The sequence below is a fragment of the Styela clava genome, chromosome 12 (genome assembly GCF_964204865.1).
Source record: "Styela clava chromosome 12, kaStyClav1.hap1.2, whole genome shotgun sequence".
NCBI classification, from domain to species: domain Eukaryota; kingdom Metazoa; phylum Chordata; class Ascidiacea; order Stolidobranchia; family Styelidae; genus Styela; species Styela clava.
The window spans coordinates 5,229,407-5,250,173 of NC_135261.1; the positions used below are offsets into that span (position 1 = coordinate 5,229,407).

Here is a 20,767-nt window from a genome sequence, read left to right on the forward strand (position 1 = left end):
CGACAAGAGTAAGTGGTACTCCCGTAGTATATAAACCAAGATGACGGAAATCGGAACGCAGTATGTGTACCAGGTTAGGGCTAGGCCATAATTTCAGGTACGAATACTATGGGAGTCACTTGACTAGTAGCCGAAGTCGTAATAGAACTAAAATAATGAAAATTGGAATAAAATTATGGCCTAATCTGGTACACATACTATGTTCGTGTGTCCGCCATCTTGGTTCACATACTACGGGAGCGCCGTGTAATCCATAAGCACAATCTTTGGGTGATGGAGGGAATATTAACAATTATCGAAATTACTACACAGAATATCTATGATTCTGCTATACAACTACCGCAAACCCATGGGCCATTTCGCAGGCCAAACAAATAAAATATACTAAGCTAGAGTTTCTGCAATTCGATAAACAATATCCTATTAACCCTCTATTAATTCAATTCGCTAAATATACATATTATAGTTGCAATTGTATCATACAATTTATTGTTTATTCACGCAAAAATTTTTATTTTTATTAACAAAACTATGCAGCATTGATGAATAACTTCGAGTATAGCAAGCAGCAAAGAATTGAAAATGTGAAACCCTTGACAATTTCACTCACTTCACACAAAAAAGGATGATACAAACTTCACTTTTCTTTACTAAATTTAAGAAGTTAAGGATAGAATAGTAACGGTAAAGAACCCAATCTAATTGATCGTTATTGGAGAAAAATTAACAAATAATCAAGTGTTTTATATACAGTATTGAACGTTCTAGTTCAAGCGTAGTGTTGTAACATTATAATCGTTTTTTCCAATATTCCAGTTGGTCCTGTTTATGTTTTATGTTGTCATTAAAATCAGATATTTTATCATCGGGACAATCTTTCACACCTTTTGCTATTTTTAAAGATTTTTCGATGTGTTCAATACCACTCGACTTATTGCCCAGGGTACAGATAGCTTGACCATAATTGGAATATAGTTCACTGCGTGTTCTTTCAACATGGTATCCCTCTCCTCCAAGATCTAGGCTAATTTGGAGCCCCTTTTGACTATATTCCTCAGCTTTAGTGAAGAAGTCATGGCCAATGAAATAAGATGCGGCACTCATCCAACATAAACCAAACGCCTGATATTTACGTAGTTGTGCACCACCGATAATTTCCATTTGGTCCAATATATTATTCATTAAAACATCAAATTGATCTAAACTTTTGGACCACAAGCCAAATTTTTTCTGCAAAGGCGACTGTGCAAATTTTTTCTTTGCCTTATCGGCTTTCGCCTTTTTGGCTTTTGAAATTGGAATTTTTCTAATTGCTTCATTTAATCGAAATATACACATTCCTATTTGGAACAATTTATTCGAAACAAACGCAGTGCATGTAAATAATACCATAGCTTTAGCAATTTTCCCATTATTTAGCATAAATATGCCTAAATCTAACAAATACTTTTCGGTAATATCCGGGGAATCGGATTTCACAATCTCTGCTAATTCTTCAATAACGTTTCGAGTATTTGTCGATCCCATTCTAAGCATGCATTCAGCCAGTAGAAATGTTTTTCTGAAATCTTTATTTTCTAATTGCTGCAATTCTGCGATGGCTTCGGCAAATTTATTTGCCTTGATGGAAATTTCAGCCCGTTCTGCAAGAAAAAAATATATAAATGCCATATACATGTATGAGCAACATTGCAAACATAGTCTTATTTCCACTCGCGGCATTATTTCCTTTGTTATATTGATTTAATCAAGAGACTGTATTGATAAGAAAGTCAAACACAGATTTTTGCGCAAATCGATTTCAAACTTTTCTAGGAAGCTGAACGAAATTACCGCAAACATTTCTGATTTAATGCAAAACAATAGAAACAAGACTTTTGCTGAACAGATTGAACATAATCGACAAACTGGTTCGACTCTTCGTGCTCGGCTTCGAAGACCTTTACATCTCATGGGTAGGCGGGAACCTGTTAAGCTTGATAAGTACGTGCTAGGCGATTTCTGGACTATTCGACGTGGAGGGTTCCTTTTCTAATGATCGGTTACTGATGCTGCACGAGCAAGGCCCAAAACACCCACCTTCATCCACTGGTATCTATCTATATTTATACTAATGTATATCCATGCGATCAAGACGACATTCTTCCGCTCGGGGTATAATCTTATACGTTTACGAATACTTAACGTTCTTTAGAGAAGCTGGGTAGAAACTCAACCTGGACTGGTAATCGGACTGGAGGTCATGGTCCACCCTACGTTTGTGGCTTTCTACTATCTCGGGATAAATCTGAAACTGTCATGCTTATATTATAATACTTCAAGGATATATAAAGTGAGCGAACCTGCAACATTGAATGAGGCAAACACGCCCAACCCATCATTGTCTTCTTCTGTTTTTATTATTTTCCGATCTTGCATTTCTTCTCCGTCGACTTCGGTCTTTCTTCGTTTCATGTTGCGAGTTGTAGAGTCAACTGTACCAATAAGATATATTTAAAAAAATGCCTTTATTGAGAAACTACTCTCTTGTAGAGCTACCTAGTAAGAATGAGATTATCAAAAGGTATCGATATATCTGGATGATCATTGATATTATTTACCGCTCAATTTTAATAAAGCCATTGCTTGTGCGTATAGTATGGGACATGTCGCAATATATAGCAATACATAAATATAGCGATATACACTATAGCAGCGGTTCCTAAATTGTGCGTCTCGAACAACGAGTTGCAAGATAATTTCGAGTACGGTACATTGCGAATCAATTTGTTAAAAATTAACTCGACTTAAAATGATCAAATCTGTTAAAATTACCACCGGGAGAGATGAGTGTCGCGATATTAGATATTCGGTCGCATTATGGTTGTTTAATGAGCGCTGCCGTAGTATGTGAACCAAGATGGCGGAAACCGGAACGAAGTAGGTGTACAAGTCAGGGTTAGGACATAATGTTATTCCAGTTTTCTTCATTTTTTTCTATTAAGAGTTTGGGGACTAGCCAAGTGACTACCGTAGTATTTGTACCTGAAACTATGGCCTAACCTGGTATACATACTACGTTCCGGTGTACGCCATCTTGATTTACATACTACATGAGTACCGCATAATGAACACATAAACAATTCCAGGACGTGTCACATTATTTAAACGTGTATTTATTGTAAAGGTTTCCCTTGTCGTGATTTGATTAGTATTATAGTTACCCCTGCTCGACGATGCCAATTCTTTGACTTTGGTATCTTCATCATAGAAAGATGGGTTCTCAGTATTTGTTGATTGTCCATCGATTTCTGGCGCGCCACATTTTTGACCTATTTTAAAAATACAAAGAATTTCAAGTTGGTTTGGCTAAAAATAGTAAACATACAATCATTTTAAGCTCGCGAGCAATCGCTTTTTTGCGGAGTACGTATTCACACAAGGTTTCCAGTAACTGCCGTCATTTTTTTTTTTGTAAATAAAAGATGGTGGAACTGTGTATATTTTAAATTTAAACACGTTCAGCCAATGTGAGTTATTTAAGCAAATATTTATAGATTAATGAATAAGGGAAAGTGGTAGCGCAGCGGTCGGCAACCGTTTTAAGCGACGGACCTTTGAAGCTTGACCAAAATTTTGGCGGACCATCTTTGTGTTGACAATATATTCAAAACACAGGGGATGCAATTTATTGCAAAATTTGCATTTGTTTGCTGGCCATTAATTGTTTCCAATTAGGAGGCAAGGTCGACAGTGATACACGTTACGTGTTTCTAACGTTCAGCATACTCCGGTATTTTTTTTTTTGTAGTTGTCAATATTGAAAACCCGACCTCGCATGAGGAGAAAGGTATGTTTTTAGACCATCTATCTGCCGACCGGTACTAATTTTTCCGCGGGCCGGCGATGGGCCACGGCCCGGTGGTTGCCGACCACTGGTATAGCGTATCTCTCCTTCCAGTCATTACCTTAAAAAACATTGTGTCGATTCATTGTATGTATGCTTCCATTTATTTGTTTTTGGTTGACAAGTCAATACATTTGTCTATCTTCAAATGTTGAGAATATAAAAGTAATCGACACTCAAACTACTCACTTTCAATTCCACTGTCATTTGTAGATTTATTATCAACATACTCATTAGTGTGATCATATTCTTCCATGATGTGAGTTTCTTCTGACTCCGATTTTTTCTGGTTAACGCTGTCTGTAACAAAATAAATACGTCGATGTTAGGTTTAAAAAAAAAAAAACGCAGACTAGGAAATAGACATATGACTTCCCTCACACGGCGGATTACAATAACTTTTCTTTACAATTGTGCTGAACTCATATTTGTTGGGTATTTATGCCTTCTTCCAATCCAATGCAACTGGAACAAATGACTGGTTAATTTCATATCGGACCCGGACTTGTAACCGAGTGGTATTGTTCCACATTTGATAGGTTCATCTGATCGGATTTCCTCTCCGAAATAGGAACAACACTAACCATGTCTCAGGTTAGTGTCTCGGATGAAGTTAAATAAATTTTTCATATAATTTAAAAAAAGAAAAGTCCATCCAAAATCAATAGGCCTCTGATCCGAGCTATGATGAATGCACATGCACAATTTGGAGCAGATTCAACCTTTTCGTGAGATATCGCGTGCATCTAACACACAGACAAACAGACAGACAAATACCTTTCAACATACTTACCGATCTTAAGATCGATAAGTAATAACAAAGTGAAATCATCATTTAGTCAGAGTTATATAACAATCAGAGTTATATATTGGAATGGCTAGTCAAGTAATTGTCCCGAATTTATAAGTGGCGATGGAAGCCGTAACGGCGTAACCAAAAAGCGGTTATTTGAGACGCCCTGTAAAGCAGGGGTCTCCAACTCAAACCAAGTCGCGGGCCACTTTTTAAAAGTTATTGACCACGCGCGCCGCAAACCAAGAAATTAGGTACAAAAATAGGTAAGACAGCATGCAAATAGTCGTCCGTTAGTCGTGTGCGGAAGGCTGACTTGCAAACTTTCTTGGTTAAAAAGACAAAATATAAGAACCGCCAAGCATCGCAGGTATGGAACGTGAATTTGCAATTAGCTTTGAAAACCTTATTTCGGGCACAATGGACTGACCGAAACTCGTTTATCACGTCACAATGAACATGCAATAAATGTTGCTGGATATTTATGTCAAAATATTTTCTCTGTTTAATATTTAACATTTTTTATGCTGAAAACATGTGTTTTAGAATTCGACAACGAAAGTGATTTTATACGGGTTTTCATTTTTGACATTGCCTCGCCTTTTCAATGTAATTGGCGGAAAGTTGACTAAGTAGCCGGGTTACGACGTGGAGGACTGTAAGTAGGGTATAGCTATTCAATTAATATAAAAATTTAGCTCCACCGCATGTCTTGTAACATTCGCTACTCAAAATGAGAAGACAAGAGACTGGTATCAGGTTGTGGTAACTTAAACGAGACAAAATATATACCAGAAATTCTTCCATTTGGCGGATCATTCGGTGGGAACTGACGATTTCTTGTTGGCAAATCGTCTTCGGGTTGACTTGTAACTGGAGGTGGTGGCGATGGTGGTCGAGGTGGCTGTTGTGTAGGTTGATCGCCATTGTTGTTAGGTTCGCTCAGATTCTGGGAGCCGTTTCCTGAAATATGGAATGAAACGAAAAATAATAAATATCACACGATTCTGTGTTAATGTCCAAATTGAAAATATATCGATGCTGAAAAATAAAGAGTGACAAGTCCAATTTGCCACACACATGTCCGAGAGGGACAATAACGCGGCAAGTGAGTATGGGGCAAGTGTTGCAAAGTGCGACAACAGTGCTACCTGTATGGCCAAAATGAGATACCCACTTGTCCATGTGGAATGAGTACGAGACAAGTGTGGCAAGGTGGGTTAATCGTGAAACAAGTAGAAAGAGTGTTCTACGAATTGAAAAAACTGTGCACGGCAATTTTGATATAGCGGAAAATATGCCCCAATTACAAATGAATTTTCTAACAGTCCTTCATTTTTCCTACGGCACTATATAAGACTCTGTGCCCTTGCACCCACTTGTATCTAACAATATGTAACAAGCCATTATAATTTGGAATACCGGTTTGGCATTGCTTACCCAACCTATTACCCTGGGGATGAGATGGTCTGGGATTCAAACCCGGCATGTGTGATCTGCGATGCCGAAAAATTGAGTCGAATGCTTCAACCACCAGGGCTAGGCCATCAAGCACATCATCATGTCAGGGTGGTCCAAACTGCGGGCCGCATGCTGCCCGCCGACACATTCCGTGCGGCCCGCAAACAATTTTAGCGTACACTACTAAACCATTGGCAGATATTTGTATTTATTAGCAGAACAATTTTGATTTATTCTTAAACCATTTCAACTGGGAATAGTTCTTTACCTAATCCCGATGTCGGAATTGATGTTTGTTAAAATCACTGAATTTCATCGTTGTATCTATAAACGTCTTGACGGTGGCTATATGGGAATGGCGTCTTGTGATCGTTAAAAGAAGAATGAATTGGCTTGTGCAGGGAGGAACAAGCCGGTGAGATGAGCTCGCGTCAAGTAACTCCTCATTTGAAGAGACGTTTTGTGCCTTCATCTTACTCAAAACATTCCTCTAATTTCAAGCGTTGGGCATGTGACAGCAGTGACGAACCACACAGCTGACTTAGCGCCGTACAATCCAGTTAGTTATTTTATCTGGATCCGAGATCCCTACTTAGACGGACTTAGTTGTTTTTTAACGGTAGCACTAGGCCTAAATTCATCATACAATAAGTGTAGAAAAAAGGTGGCCGAAGTAAACTGAGAGTTAACGTATTTTCTCACCCATAACAACATTAAACCACAGTGTCTGGTGTGTTTTCAAGTAATTTATGTCACGAAAGATAATTTTAAGCGACATTACAAAACCAAACACGAGAAAAGACACCGAAAATACAACGATATTTTTCGGGAAGCAATTTTGAAATAACTACTAAGTTATAGTTTCTTTTGAAAACTGATTAGAGCGATAAACTCTCATTCTCAAATATATCTAAAGTGAGTAAACTCGCGAGATGACCGAATCTTGCATTGAAGTGCCGGACCTCCTGAAGTATGCGCACCAAGATGGCGCACAACCTGAACTCAGTTGTGTACCAGGTTAGAGTTCAGGTTATGCGACATCTTGGTGCGCATACTTCAGGAGTACCGAAGTGCCTATATATTACATTGAAAAGTTATATTATGCTATTACTTAGTGTAAAATAATCAGCTTACCTTGATTGATATGAATGGTAATTTGATTTCCACCTGAAATGTTAACAAATTTAATGATTTATTGAGATAAAAACGGTTGGATAACAGAAACTTGATAATTAGAATTATACTGAGTTGTTTATAGAATGTGAAAATTTCACTTGATCATACATGGTGAAATAAAGAAGAGAATGTAAAAACGATCGCAAATATCTGATTCAGATATCTGTTTCATACGAGTCACAACAAAAACTATTCTTTGATCAAAACCCAAATACGTTAATAGTTAAAAAGTAAAATCTTTAGTTTGACTCACTTTCGTTTCGCACGTTAACGCTCATTTTGTCTGTATATCTCGGTTCTGCACGATGATGTTTTTTATTTAAAACATGTTTATTCAAAGTTTGTAACTATGCTCTGCAGAAAGTAACATATAGTTAGAATTTTACAATATATCCCTGATATGTTCATAATCTGTTTCTAATGAAACCATTGCCGTAATACGAAGAACATAAGTTTAACACTTTCGATGCCAAGATCAGTTTTTTCAATTTTACCGTTCCGTGCCAAGGTGAAAACGAGAGAGTTCTCTCCTATTCATTCTCTCTCGTATTTAGTTTTTGATTCATCGGGAAAGGGGCGAACCCAGCGGTGTCATCAGTTATCGTTCATTCCGACACTTCAGTCGTAGGTGAAAGCACTCACCTACACACGCGTATCTTGTCGGAATTGCTCTCTCATGCTATTATAACATAAGTTGATGATAACTTGTCTTGATCTCTCATTGCGATAAAGATTCAATTCGAACATTTTATTCAGCAATCAGAATCATTTTATTATACGAAAATATCAAATTTGAACAAAGAAAACAAAATCGTTTACTAGCATAAAAATATATCCTTCATTCGCTATATATTCCAATAACATTAATAATGGCCAATTATTGTCACTCACAAGGATAACATATTGCAAAATAAACAAAGTAGTCACATTGCATATTCATACAACTGTAACACATATGTATCTCTATGACCTCGTCACCATTACAATACGTCGAAAGTATTGAAATCGGCCTCTTATCTTGCCATAGTAGTGCGAGTAATTGTCCTTTTCGTATTGAGATGATTTCCCCTTTTTTTAGTTTTGTTTTTATTTCTGCTGGAAGTCCCTTCCGGTTTGCCGTGACTGTTCCCGTTATCGATGTTCTCCTTCGCTGCAATTCCTCGGCTAATGCGACAGAGTTATAGAGTCTAAATTAAAAATGAATATTATTAAAAATTGGTTGTGATAAAACAGTTTATGCAATTGATTGATATATCCGACAATGATTCGTTATCTAAAATAGAACGCAGTATGGCGCCGAGACGTAAATTATCTAATTTGTCTTATCAATACCGAATAATCAACATACCTATCAACAAATACGTGATATCCTCTATCCAGATGACTTTCCATTAGTTGCAAAACTAAATTCGAAGTTTTTGTGACGCCGGGTGGAAGTTGTTCCAAGTTTGGATTACCATAATCTATTTTTACATTGAAAATGTATCCAGTTGTTGATTCAGCAATCGATCTAGCAATGATGCCCCATTTAACCGGTTTGTTTGGCATATATCTTCTGAATTAAACTCTTCCTTTATATGCAATCATGGTTTAATCGGTTCAGTCAGTAAACGATTCGTGGGTTCAGTCAGTAAACGATGAAATTCGAAGTCTTTACTTGCCTCGGCAAACATTTCATTCAATCTGGTATTTATAGCGAGCAAATTTCAATATTCATTATACGCATCCGGTGTCTCTAAGTTGACATAATAAAAAGGTTTAAAGCTTCATCGAAATTCGTCAGTTGATCTGTCAAGAACACGATTTTCCGAAATTGTCATCTCACGCAATTTGCTACGCAAGTCGTCTCGACTGCACGTAGTCCCGTCTTCGTGGCGCCAGACACGTGATCTCTATTACGTAATCAGTACGCCATGGCTGCTTATTGAACTTGTTCATCCGACACAAAGTCGTAGGATTGCATATTTTGCTATAATTATGGTTATACAATAGCTACGGAAGTAATTCAATATGAGCTGAAAGCATACGAGGGGCTCTGTGTTATTGGTAATATATTTCCCACTAAATTACTATATCTCGGATCATATCTCACTGACAAGTAGAAAAATATATGTTCCGAATAATATCAATTTCTCACTTTATTATTTCAAAATGTAACATATCACCTCTCAGGACGATAAAATTTGCTTTCGTTGCAGATGTCCGTCAATCCGTTACCCAAAAATGATAAAAAATTAAAAAAACGTTCAAAAATACCAACATTTTGAATCATTTCATCGTCCTGCCAATAAGACGACGATCATGCATATAAAAATATTCGAATTATTTCACGGTTTAGTAATGTTTTTCTACATCTTCGTAACATGATTGATAATATTATCATCTCTCCTCACACCTTTCAATCATTTCACCGTAAAAAGTTGAAACCGTGTGTTGGCGTCAGTCGGTCTCGTACAAATTTTTGATGATAATTTGCGGCTAATATGTACCTCGGCCACGCTAAATAAGTTGATAATTTACTTCATGGCAGACCCTCCTTCCATCTTGGTATTTCTTGAATGACGCGATTGGCTGACGACGTCATTCTTTCCCCCCAACTTGACAACAAGAGAGAGAGAGAGAAGAAAAAAAGACGGCAAATACCTGAACTCGACCTTCTATCTATTAAACTTTTTCCTTTTCGAATGACGTATATATACGTCATTTTGCATTGATGGCACGGAACGGTTGGCGCCAAATGACGTATATATACGTCCTTGGCATCGAAAGTGTTAACATGCAACACAGATATCCGTCGACGAAAGCTAAGAAGACTGAACTGAATTTGTCTCGATAAAAATTTCCAGATATCCTGGAAGTAACAATGCGTTATCAGACAAGCGCACGCCGCATTCGAGCAACGAAATATAAAATCATTATTGCGCTTGATAATTGCATTATAATAAGACGAGATTCCGTGTTTTGAAGTGAACAAATATTCAATTTAAAAACTTTGGGGGAAATACTATCACGATGCTATCGGCATCAAACTTTTGCACGATGGAAGGTAAACTTAGTCCAATGGTAGTTAAATAGCTTTAGTCCTTACTGAAAAGTTTCCGTTTTTTTTTAATCAAATCTATCTCATGTCCCTCATAGCTTTTTGCACGAAGTACGAAGCGTATAAAATAAAGCTATTTGCGGTCATCAGCGTACCTCCAAGAGTCTTCAGAAAATTGCATATTTCAATGGGCATTTGCTCGAAGCTATGTAATGCTCATATTGCTGGCCTGCTGGGCATTTTCGAACATTTTTTCGAATCTCGAATACTTGGGAGATGATCTCTGAACCAAGTTGGGGACCACGTTCAACACTATATATTAAATGTGCGGAATGTAATAGATCTGATAGTTGAAAGCTTACTTTGCATCGTTTGAGGCGCTCATTTCCTCAAACTTGCCCTGTCATTGTGCAAATTGCATCGCCGATGAGTACGGGATTTAGGTAGTCTGAAAAGCACAACAAACCATCAATCTAACACCCATTCCATTAAATAAAATCCTAATAAGCCTGTGTTTGTAGACGTTCAAGTCCACTCTCTCGAAGATATCTCGGGGTAATTTATTTTCTTCAAGCTAGCTGTTCAAGAAGCCTATAGCTGACCAATATATTTGAATCCGGTGGTTCCAATTTGGATTGGTGAATTGGTAGGCATTATTGTGAGCCCACGAATTTGGCATGTTTAACTACTCATGCTCTCTTAAGTGCCTATAAATTGGCCCTATATAAACAACAAACTAAAGCTTTTTGCGTAGCTAAGACTTTTGTATAGAGAAAACAGGGCAACTCATGAACAATGCATTCGCTATTTTCCGGAAATGACTGTAAATTTACAAATCTCAATTAGAACTAACAGACACATGTGTAGAGTAACTAGCTGATTTGAAAATATTATTAACTTGCTGTCTATAAGGCAGCCATCTGTCTAGCCATATTATTAACTTATACCTGATAGAAATCTAAATTAACCAAGAATTAAAGTAGTTAATAACTACACAGGTTACAAATTAAGTTATGACTGATTGAGCATGATAATTGAAATGCGAAAAATTTCACTTTAGGTATTTGGACCGCCAAATTGCGGGAAACAATCTTGAAAATAACTCAAATGTATCGAATAAAAGACGCTTTTACTCGAACACACTCTATATACTGAAGGCGGCGGTAAATTAAGAATCAACTGGATTAGCTTCAAATTTTCAAATCATTTCTAACCCTTGAAACATAGACTGACACTAATGAGACTGAACTGAATTTGTCTCATAAATATTTGTTAACGTTATTGTAACTCTTTACACACGATGACAACGTCACTTATAAGTAAATATTGATCATTTCGTAATGGAGTCTGAAGTTTAATGTAAATCCTGGTAACTGTGTAGCAAATCCCTACAACTGCTTATTATTCTCTACTTTTTGCAGTTGATTATATTTTCAATTGGTGCGCATTAAATTGTTCTAGGTTTTAAAATATATAAACCTTTTTAGAAATTGCAGTGTGTGCTTCCACACAATTTTGTTTGGAGTAAATGACGTATAAAACGTCGTATAAAGGATATATGTAGTTATATTAGTTATCTTCAGACTATCTTTACTTTAAATATTTAATTGAGACTTTCATTAGTTTCTTCGAATAATGAATTCGGAATAATTTCCAAAGTAAAACAAATGGATTGGGAAACAATAATATCACATTCGCATGTTTCCCACCCTGTAAGCTTTGTGTAAGACCTAGGCCGTATTCTAAGAAAATGAGTCTACTTGTTGTTTCCTGCTAAACCGGAGTGCTACATCGGGAATATTCCTTCTATGAAAAAAGAGTTTCAACTCGTTGTAAACCAGGGGTTCCCAAACCGCGGCCCGCCGGCCAATTACGGCCCGCGAGATGATTTCAAATGGCCCGCCGAACATTAGTGAAACTATAACCGTGAATAAATACTAACACGTGTAACAATTTAAATGTGTTCATCCTTTTACGTCGTAGAGCCGCCAATTGTTACGTCATTATCACAATTTAAGCACGTGTAAATCGTAACAATTCAATTATAAACTTGACTATGATATGAGTAGACATATATACGAAGCCGTACTCCAGATGAGCAAGTAACTTCATTAGTCGCTATCAGTTACAAATCCTTTTTGAAAGTCGTGCTTGTTATTCCTCGCTTATTCTATCACCAGACTATTATACTTATGAATTTTATTTCGTAACAAACTGCGATACTGGGTGTATCTAAAATCAATCTTGCAGCCTACTTTGGTGCCTATTTTTCAAAATTTTCTCAGGGCGCTTGAGCGCGCCCTGAACCCCAGCCTTTACGTCGCGCTTCTTTGGTCATTCTGCTTTACTGGCCCGCGAGTATCCTCACCTTGAATTTTTGGCCCGCGGCCAAATAAGTTTGGGAACCCCTGTTGTAGACTAACAAGAGACGCTAAGCAAGTTTAATTAGAATGAGAGGATAAACGAGAAAATGTATATTCACAATCAGGTATGAGAGCGTGACTTGTTTAAACAAAACGGGTTTGTACGTGTCGTCATTTATTTAGCGGTTGGACACAACTATGTTGGCATCGTATATGTTCATTATCCATATCCAACAATTTCAATGTCAAACCGAGACCATTCCGTTGCTACCAAAGTTAGTTTGTTTTTCAACATAAAAAAAAATGAGTCAATAGATTTGAATCAAATGAACTTCGAACTTGGATATAGTATTGTTTCATTTTTATCAATCTCATCACATCAGTAGCGGGGCTACACGGCCTATAAGTTGGGCCATGTTCCTCTTCATTGTCCATCAGGTATTGTGAAGGAGTACACAAAGTCATGGCAATATTATTGTGATACTGATACGTACGCGATATATCTAATTTGGTGTATTTTCTAATAAAACTTGAAGCCGTAATCACTTTCTAAAACGATTTTCTAGTGTTTTATATTTATTTTGTTGGAACAATTGTCATGAATATGCACGCAAAAAGAAACAAATTAGTGAGAGATACACCTACATGAAAAAACTAACCATGTCAGTTTAGTCATGTTTCGTAGACACACTGAATAGACTAATTGCGATATCAACGAATACCTGTAAAGAGTGAACACTGAATAAAACTGAACATTCCATCGGTATTTTCCTGAATCCAAGGCAAGCTCACTCTGAAACTTAGTTCTCTAATTTCCTTCTTGCACGCTATTAGTCAATGCTTGATCGCAAGACTGAAACAAAAGCTGTCTGACCCAGCGTCATTCGAGCATCGCATTTTGGCGCCATAATTTGAACCGGGAAACCACCGGGTTGAACAACCCGATTGTATGTTAAGATAGTCATGAACACATGATTTCTTTTAGAATAAAAAGGGTTTGTTTTTTTAGTCATCACTGGCGCGCTGAATACTTTAATATTTGGACGTAATGGTTAAGACCTTAAGAACGCATAGACCTCAAGAACGCATACTACGTTCCGATGTCTGCCATCTTAGTTCACATACTTCGAAAGTACCCAATCGTCATGACCAATACATTCTCCAAGTTTCAATAAAAAGGACAAGGCCGAATCAAGACGATTTTGTTACTTCCAATAGATAACCCTTTCGCATATCAGCGACTGCTTGTACAGAGCCTTGTTCGGAGTGAAAGGCCTGAAAACACCGTCTAAAACATGTCGACAAAAATACCTCTTTCAATGTGTTGAGTCTATAGGTTTGAATCGCATGAATGTTAACTTCAATACAATAGCGTTTCATAATAGACTTAACAGTTTTTATAGATTTTATTACACCAGTAACGGGCGTAATGGTTTATAAATAAGGCCATGTTCTTCTCCACCGCCTTTGAGCGTTGTAAAAAATACACAAAAGAAAAGGCAATATTATTGAGATACATACGATGATGTAACGGATTGTGATGTTTACAGGAATAAAAACTTTAAGTCCTAATCACAGGTCTTTAGCTCTTAACACAGTACATAACAAAAACCCAATTAGCCACGTGCTTATTAACGAGCCATATTTGCACATAGGTATAAAACGAAAGTTGAGATAGGCAATAAACTTTAGGAACTTATTTATAATAAAATGATTTATGGCAAAATAGGTATTTCACATTAGCAATTTTTACCAGTGCAAGTAATATATTGTTGTTGTTTTTTACACTCAAACCCTAGTCATGATTATGCCAGACAAAGAAACAAATCATTTGCCTCACATGAGAAAACCAAGCATGAAAACAAACTCTTATCCGAGCATAAAGACCCACAGTCAGTCATGCTTCGTAGACACACTAAATTGACAAAACACTCCGGGTAAACCCCATCAAGGCTATCACAATAAAACTCTCAGAATAAAATCGCGCAGTAGCATACTGAGACGAGAGAATGGTATTACCGTAGTATGTGTACCGGGGTAGGCCATACTTTTATTCCAATTTTCCCTATTTAAGTTCTCTTACAAGTTCGGGGACTATCCAAATGACTCCTGTATTATTTGTACCTGAAATTATGGCCTAACCCTGACCTGGTACACATACTACGGGAGTACCAGATTTTCCCTATTTTAGTTCTAGTACGAGTTCGGAGACTATCTGTGTTAGCCAAGTGATTATGCCCATAGGTTTCAGTCCCTTCACAAAACTTCATGCAAAGTAGGCGAACAAAATTAGTTATCACCATAATGGTACACATACTTCTGGGCGCCGAGAAATATGTAATCACTATGTCAACGTATTAAATTAAACAAAACATCACCTGCACAATACATACGAATGGTACAAAGCTGTGAACTACACTCTGAATCTGTCACATATTACTTGTGAAAGCTATTGTCATGAACTGACTGATCTTCATAGCTATAATAACAGTTATCAATTCAAACAACATAAACTGAGCGTAAAATTCGAGGGACTGCTAGTCTTTATATAATCATGCCAGCCTTTCACTACTTTGAAAAATTGTGTACCTTTCCAAATTGAGGGATAATTCACAGAAATAAAGTAACGACCGAACTATAAAACTATGAGCCACATCGGTAAATAGCATTTCAACATTTATTTATTGGAATACATATACGTCACGCCCATTCAAATATACCTTATTCATTAAAAACCCATCCTACGCGTAAAAAGAAAAGTGATGTAAACAAAAACAATTTTAACATTAGCTCTTATGGGGGGATGTGATCACCAGAGCAGAAATTTGCATTTTGTTTTTAATTTTCTATATATCTTTCATTGTATACGTGAGCAGTTTTGAAGATAGAATATTTTTTAAATCTTTTTTAATATTTTTAGCATGGTAAACATGCCCAAGATTTTTGATAATCGTTCACTGAACATTTAATGAGTGCGGTGTTTTCGATGACGTCATTCTCACTATACCATGACATTCTGCCAACGCGCTCTGTGGGATATGCGCTGCAAATGCGGCGCTAATGTCGCTTTGGGTACGGTACCGGCACTGGAAGCGTTTAACATTGACAATCTATAACTCATACCATTTCTATCACGTTTGTTTACTGGTTTTACGCATTTATACCTGTACAGCTAGCAATCATTTACTGAAGGCATACTGACGTGTTATTCAAACTACCGGTACCAAGGCTGCAAGAGGTGAAAACTAAATTACTTAGTAAATTTTAATGAATAAGGTCTATCGTAGTTATAGTCAATTTGTTGTATTCTCCCGACATGGTTCATTTTTCAAGCCTTCGCCGAACGTCGACGGGGCGACGCCGATTTTGCCCCGGTTGCTCAGTGTATATCGTATTCTCTCTTTTATCTTCCACTCGCCGCGTTTGTCTCGTTTGTTTTCTGTTTCTTTTACTAAATCATCGGGGCTAGCCCCGAAATTATGACGACACAATGCCGACGTTTCTTACAACAACGTATTGACATATTCACGCATTCCTTCTCGTTCGTTGGTTGCTTGAAGAGTTGATAGTTTCCTCGCCTTCGTTTTTGTCGCTTGTTTCGCTATTTGAATCAGTTAGAGACCTTTAGTCCATTTCTTCGTTATTATTTGAGTAAAAATACGAGTCCATTTCTTCGTTATTATTTGAGTAAAAATACGAGTTTCAGTCATTCTCAATTTAAAATTATTTTATTGAAACTTTTTATGATTATTACTTTTCGCCGTTTTTGCGCCCCTGTCCGAACGGCGCACAATTTTCAACACTCGGACTTCTGTCTTTGTATGTATGATTGTACCCAAAAGTTTATTTTGATCTAGGAACGAAAGTTATGTTTCCCCGGAATATGTTCCAAATGATATGGGCTCTGTTTTTGCTGGGGTCACCCTACTAAGTCGGTGATATTTTTTAATTTCATTTTTAGCTGCTTGCGTAATTTTTTAATTCCTAAATTTTCACTATTTGCGCTTGATGCAGCCAGCCTCGACGACATGTTCATTATTAATTTTTCTCTCTTTCCTGACTGACTTACTTCTTTAATGCTCTGCCTTCGTTTTTTTATTCCGCTTATTTCTTCTCTATCTTCCTGGGACGCCTGAGTTTATATTTTCACTTACTTTATTTATTTAGTGGCATCGATGGCTTACCGCTGGTTTCTATTTCCACTCCAGCTTTGTTTGCCTCTCTTTCTCTCCTTGATCGTTGGCTATTTTCTCTGGACAACAACAACAACAACTCTCTCTCTCTGCTTGTTACTTCTAGAACTCGGTCCGGCTTCTTCCATTAATTTGTTTTGTCTTCTTAATTTCTTGTCCCTCCCTGTCTTTCCTGCTGGTACTTCCTTCCGTCTTTCTTGACTGCTCTCTCAGTGACTATTTTAGTTGGGTGGCATGAGCTCGCTGGCTCCTTATCTCCCTGCATTCTTATTTCTTATCTTATTATTATTATCTTATCTTATTTCTTATCTCCATCTTATTTATTTTACTCCTTCTTGCTCGAGGGCCCCCGCCTCTACCCGTCGGTTGCCTCTTTTATTCACAACTTGCATGTCATTTTCATTCTCCTTCGTTCTCCACCTGCCCTTCTTGCCGGTTCTTTTTCCTGCTGCTCTGTTCTCTCGTCCGTGTCGGCTTTCCCTCCTTCTCTCGACCACTTGCCTTTCCTGCGACGCGGTCTGCTATCTAGCTCGTTGACTCTCTTTCCTCCATCGACAGCCTGTCTTTCCTGGTGGTACTCCCTGCAGCTCATTGTCTTTCCCGCTGGCCCTTTCCACAACCTGATCTCACTGGTCCTTCCTTTGGGGTTCGAACCCGTACTCATGCCTGGCCTGTTGTTTGACCAGGTCTCTACGTTACCCCTGCGCTACCGTTACTGACGATTACCGAGTGGATTAGAATCTTACTTAATCAGCAACGTCATGCTTGGTAGCCCACAACGAGGCTAATTACCCCGACAAATTTACTGCGTTGATTCGCGTTGGTTCATTTTAGTTTACTTTTTACAAGAAAAATACGTTGATATGCAATCGGCTGCAAGGCGCATAAGATAATTAAAGGCGTGAATCCGCAAACTAACTGGCCGCCTTAATTCTGGTTTACCGTTTTTAAATTTATAAAACATTCCAGAGAAAAAATGATAAATTGCGTCACTCCGACTGCCGAATTATAAACAATGTCCCCAGCTCTACATACCGAAACAAAAAACAACGTTTGGATACAAATACGCCTCGTCTCGTCTCAAAGCACTCGGTATTCACTTTTGAACTTTCGTTCTGCCAAGTGATGTCCAGCGGAAGAGACTTAATATCTTATTCGCATTTATTACGGATGACTTCTTAGTCAACAGAACCAGTCAGATTAGACCAGGGGCGCAGTCAGCCCAAATTTAATATCAATAAATAGTTTAATGTACAAATACCACGGGAGTCACCAGACTAGTCTCCGAACTCGCGGCAGTGTGGCTCATCGTGCTAAGCGTTAGGAATACGCTCGCAACCGCACGTCTGATTACTCTGCGTGGGTTCGCAGGTTCAAATCCCATGTGGTGTATGTGCGAGAGGATTGCTGGACTCCTTGCCGCCGTAGGGTGGTTCACGTAACCGCTGCTGGTCGGTCAGGTTTCCTCCACCATCAAGTCCATGCTTCCGAAAACAAATAACTAACTAATACCCGAGATGAAATGGTAACCGGGCGGGAGGCCGTGGTTCGCCTTATGATTAAGCCGTCTTATTGACTTTTCTCTCCCCAGGATAAATATGTAAATACTATCTAATAACGATGAAAGTGAGATTGGCTAGATTTGTCAAAATATTTGAAATTACCTCGCGCATTCGACTCGAAGTTTTGACGAACAACACTCCTTTTGTTTCGAAACAAATTCTGCGGATCACCCGAGTCGCAAATGACTAATCACAGTCAGCAATATCCCTGTACTACGTTCCGGTGTCCGTCATCTTTGGGTACGCATACTTCAGGAGTACCCAATACTATACATTTATAAACATTCAAATTTTCGGATAAGGAGGTATGATTACGGGTATATATAACATATTGTCGTGTATCGAACAAACCTTTTTTTTGGCGTTCATAGAGGCTATACTTATAGTGAATAATTAAATATATCATCTACGACAAACAGTTGGAGAAGGTAAGAGGAAAAAACAATTTACCAGAACTTCTTTTCAGTATTGGTAAAGAATAGAGTTGAAATATCTTTCACGCTGAGGCTAGCAACACCTAATTCCAAAATTGTTTTTGTATAACAGTATTTTACCGTGGCATCAGTTCATGATGTCAGTGCATTTGGAGTCTTGACTAAACTGAAACTCTTTGATATAAAAGATTAACAGCCTCTCTTTCCTCCTCATAATTCATTTATTAATATTTGGGCAAATTAATCTGTTTCTGGGTCTGGCATAGAAGATTTCAACATAAGATAAAAATTAAAAGGGGCGCTTCTTGCTGGTAAAAGTGGTGATGTTGCAACTAGTTCGGCATAAATATATATAATAATGTTTAGGTACTCTTGTAGTGGGTGCCGCCGAAGTATTCGTACCAAGTTGGTGCACAACCTGAACATAGTGTGTGTACCAGGGTAGGCTTGAAATCTACCAATGAAAATAACACTATAAATTCCACTGGAATGATAAACAAGGCCATGGGAAGGGAACAAAATTAGTTACCTCCATATTGGCACACCCACTTCTCGAGCGCCAAATTTTATATCATTTGTACAACTGAAGGTGTTCATAATTGAACTACTTTTAGTATTGATGAATGACGCGCAAAGTTTTTAAACATAGTATTGTATATGAGTGAGTTGAAATTTGAACTAGAATTGAAAAGAGGATTTTATGAGGTTTGTTTCATCAAAATCATTCATCAAACTAACGGTAAAAAATAAAACCTTGAAGAATGAATGGAAAGTAGATGGTCATGATTTTTGTGGGTTGGTTACTTGCATACACTGCGTTTATTTCGAACGATGTGTTTCAAATTGAATTGGGCGTATATCAAGTAAGTAAGCAATTTAGTAGCTGACTACGTCATCCGAAAATTACATCACTGCAAAGTATACGGATGAACGTCTAAAACACGGAGGCAATCATCCGAAATCTAGCGAGCTCTTTCTCTCGTTTTTTCATCGTAATACCGATAAAAGAGAGAGATCGCTGGCGTTAGCTGTTAGTTAGTTCATTATGGTCGGCACAGATGCCATTTCGGACGATCGTAGCTATATTTTAGCAAGCTCTATGACGTGATTGTGACGTCGTAGGGACGTAATTTTTGAGTGACGTACTCGGGTGGGAGCAAGGAATATTATATGCATAAAATAATCATGCTACGCTCACTAAAAGTACTTGTGGTTGCGTACTTTAGGAGACCCGATTCCTCATTGAAAAACAAAACAAGAAGTCAAAGAAAAACATTGGACAGTCGCGTTAGTAGAAAAATTTTGGCTTATGGTTTGAAGTCTGGATCAATTTGATGTTTTAATGAATAATATGCTGAACCATATAAAAACTTTTGGAGGCGCAGAACTACAAAAATCACAGTGTCCCATCTTATTTCAGTTCATTGGTCATTATTTCCTCGCTGAAGCTTGCTATGAGCCTAAAACTTGGAGATATAGATGGGAACACCACAAGGTTTTATATTAATGAATAAAAAATACTGGATCACTTATGTTAAGTACAGTGATATCACTTGTAAAGATAAACAATATATGGAAACATTTTCATGCATTAAGGCGATGTTTAAATTCTAAATTGATTTCAAGTAACAGGTCCAGTGCGAACCAAGGCTTGAAATATACAAAAGGCCTTAAGATGGCGCACCAAGATGGCGCACAACCTGAACTCAGGTTGTGTAGCAAGTTATGATTCAGGTTGTGCGACATATTGATGCGCATACTTCAGGAGTACCCATTTTTCTATTAGATTCAACGAAATCTCTAATGCAGGGGTCGGCAACCTTTTGTTGCTCGCGGGCAAAAATTAAGGTTGCAAGTCA

General features: G+C 37.7%; 1 protein-coding gene across 1 annotated transcript; it reads right to left on the minus strand.

Annotated features, from left to right (window-relative positions):
• Positions 1-452: 452 nt before the first annotated feature.
• Positions 453-7,672, minus strand: LOC120329958 (uncharacterized). Its single transcript, XM_039396764.2, has 7 exons — positions 7,570-7,672; positions 7,275-7,307; positions 5,472-5,642; positions 4,076-4,186; positions 3,204-3,311; positions 2,343-2,474; positions 453-1,643 (listed from the first exon to the last, which is right to left on the minus strand). Exons 1-7 carry the CDS (start codon positions 7,592-7,594, stop codon positions 790-792), a joined length of 1,434 nt encoding a protein of 477 aa, XP_039252698.2. The 5' UTR covers positions 7,595-7,672; the 3' UTR covers positions 453-789.
• Between the last annotated feature and the right edge of the window lie 13,095 nt (positions 7,673-20,767).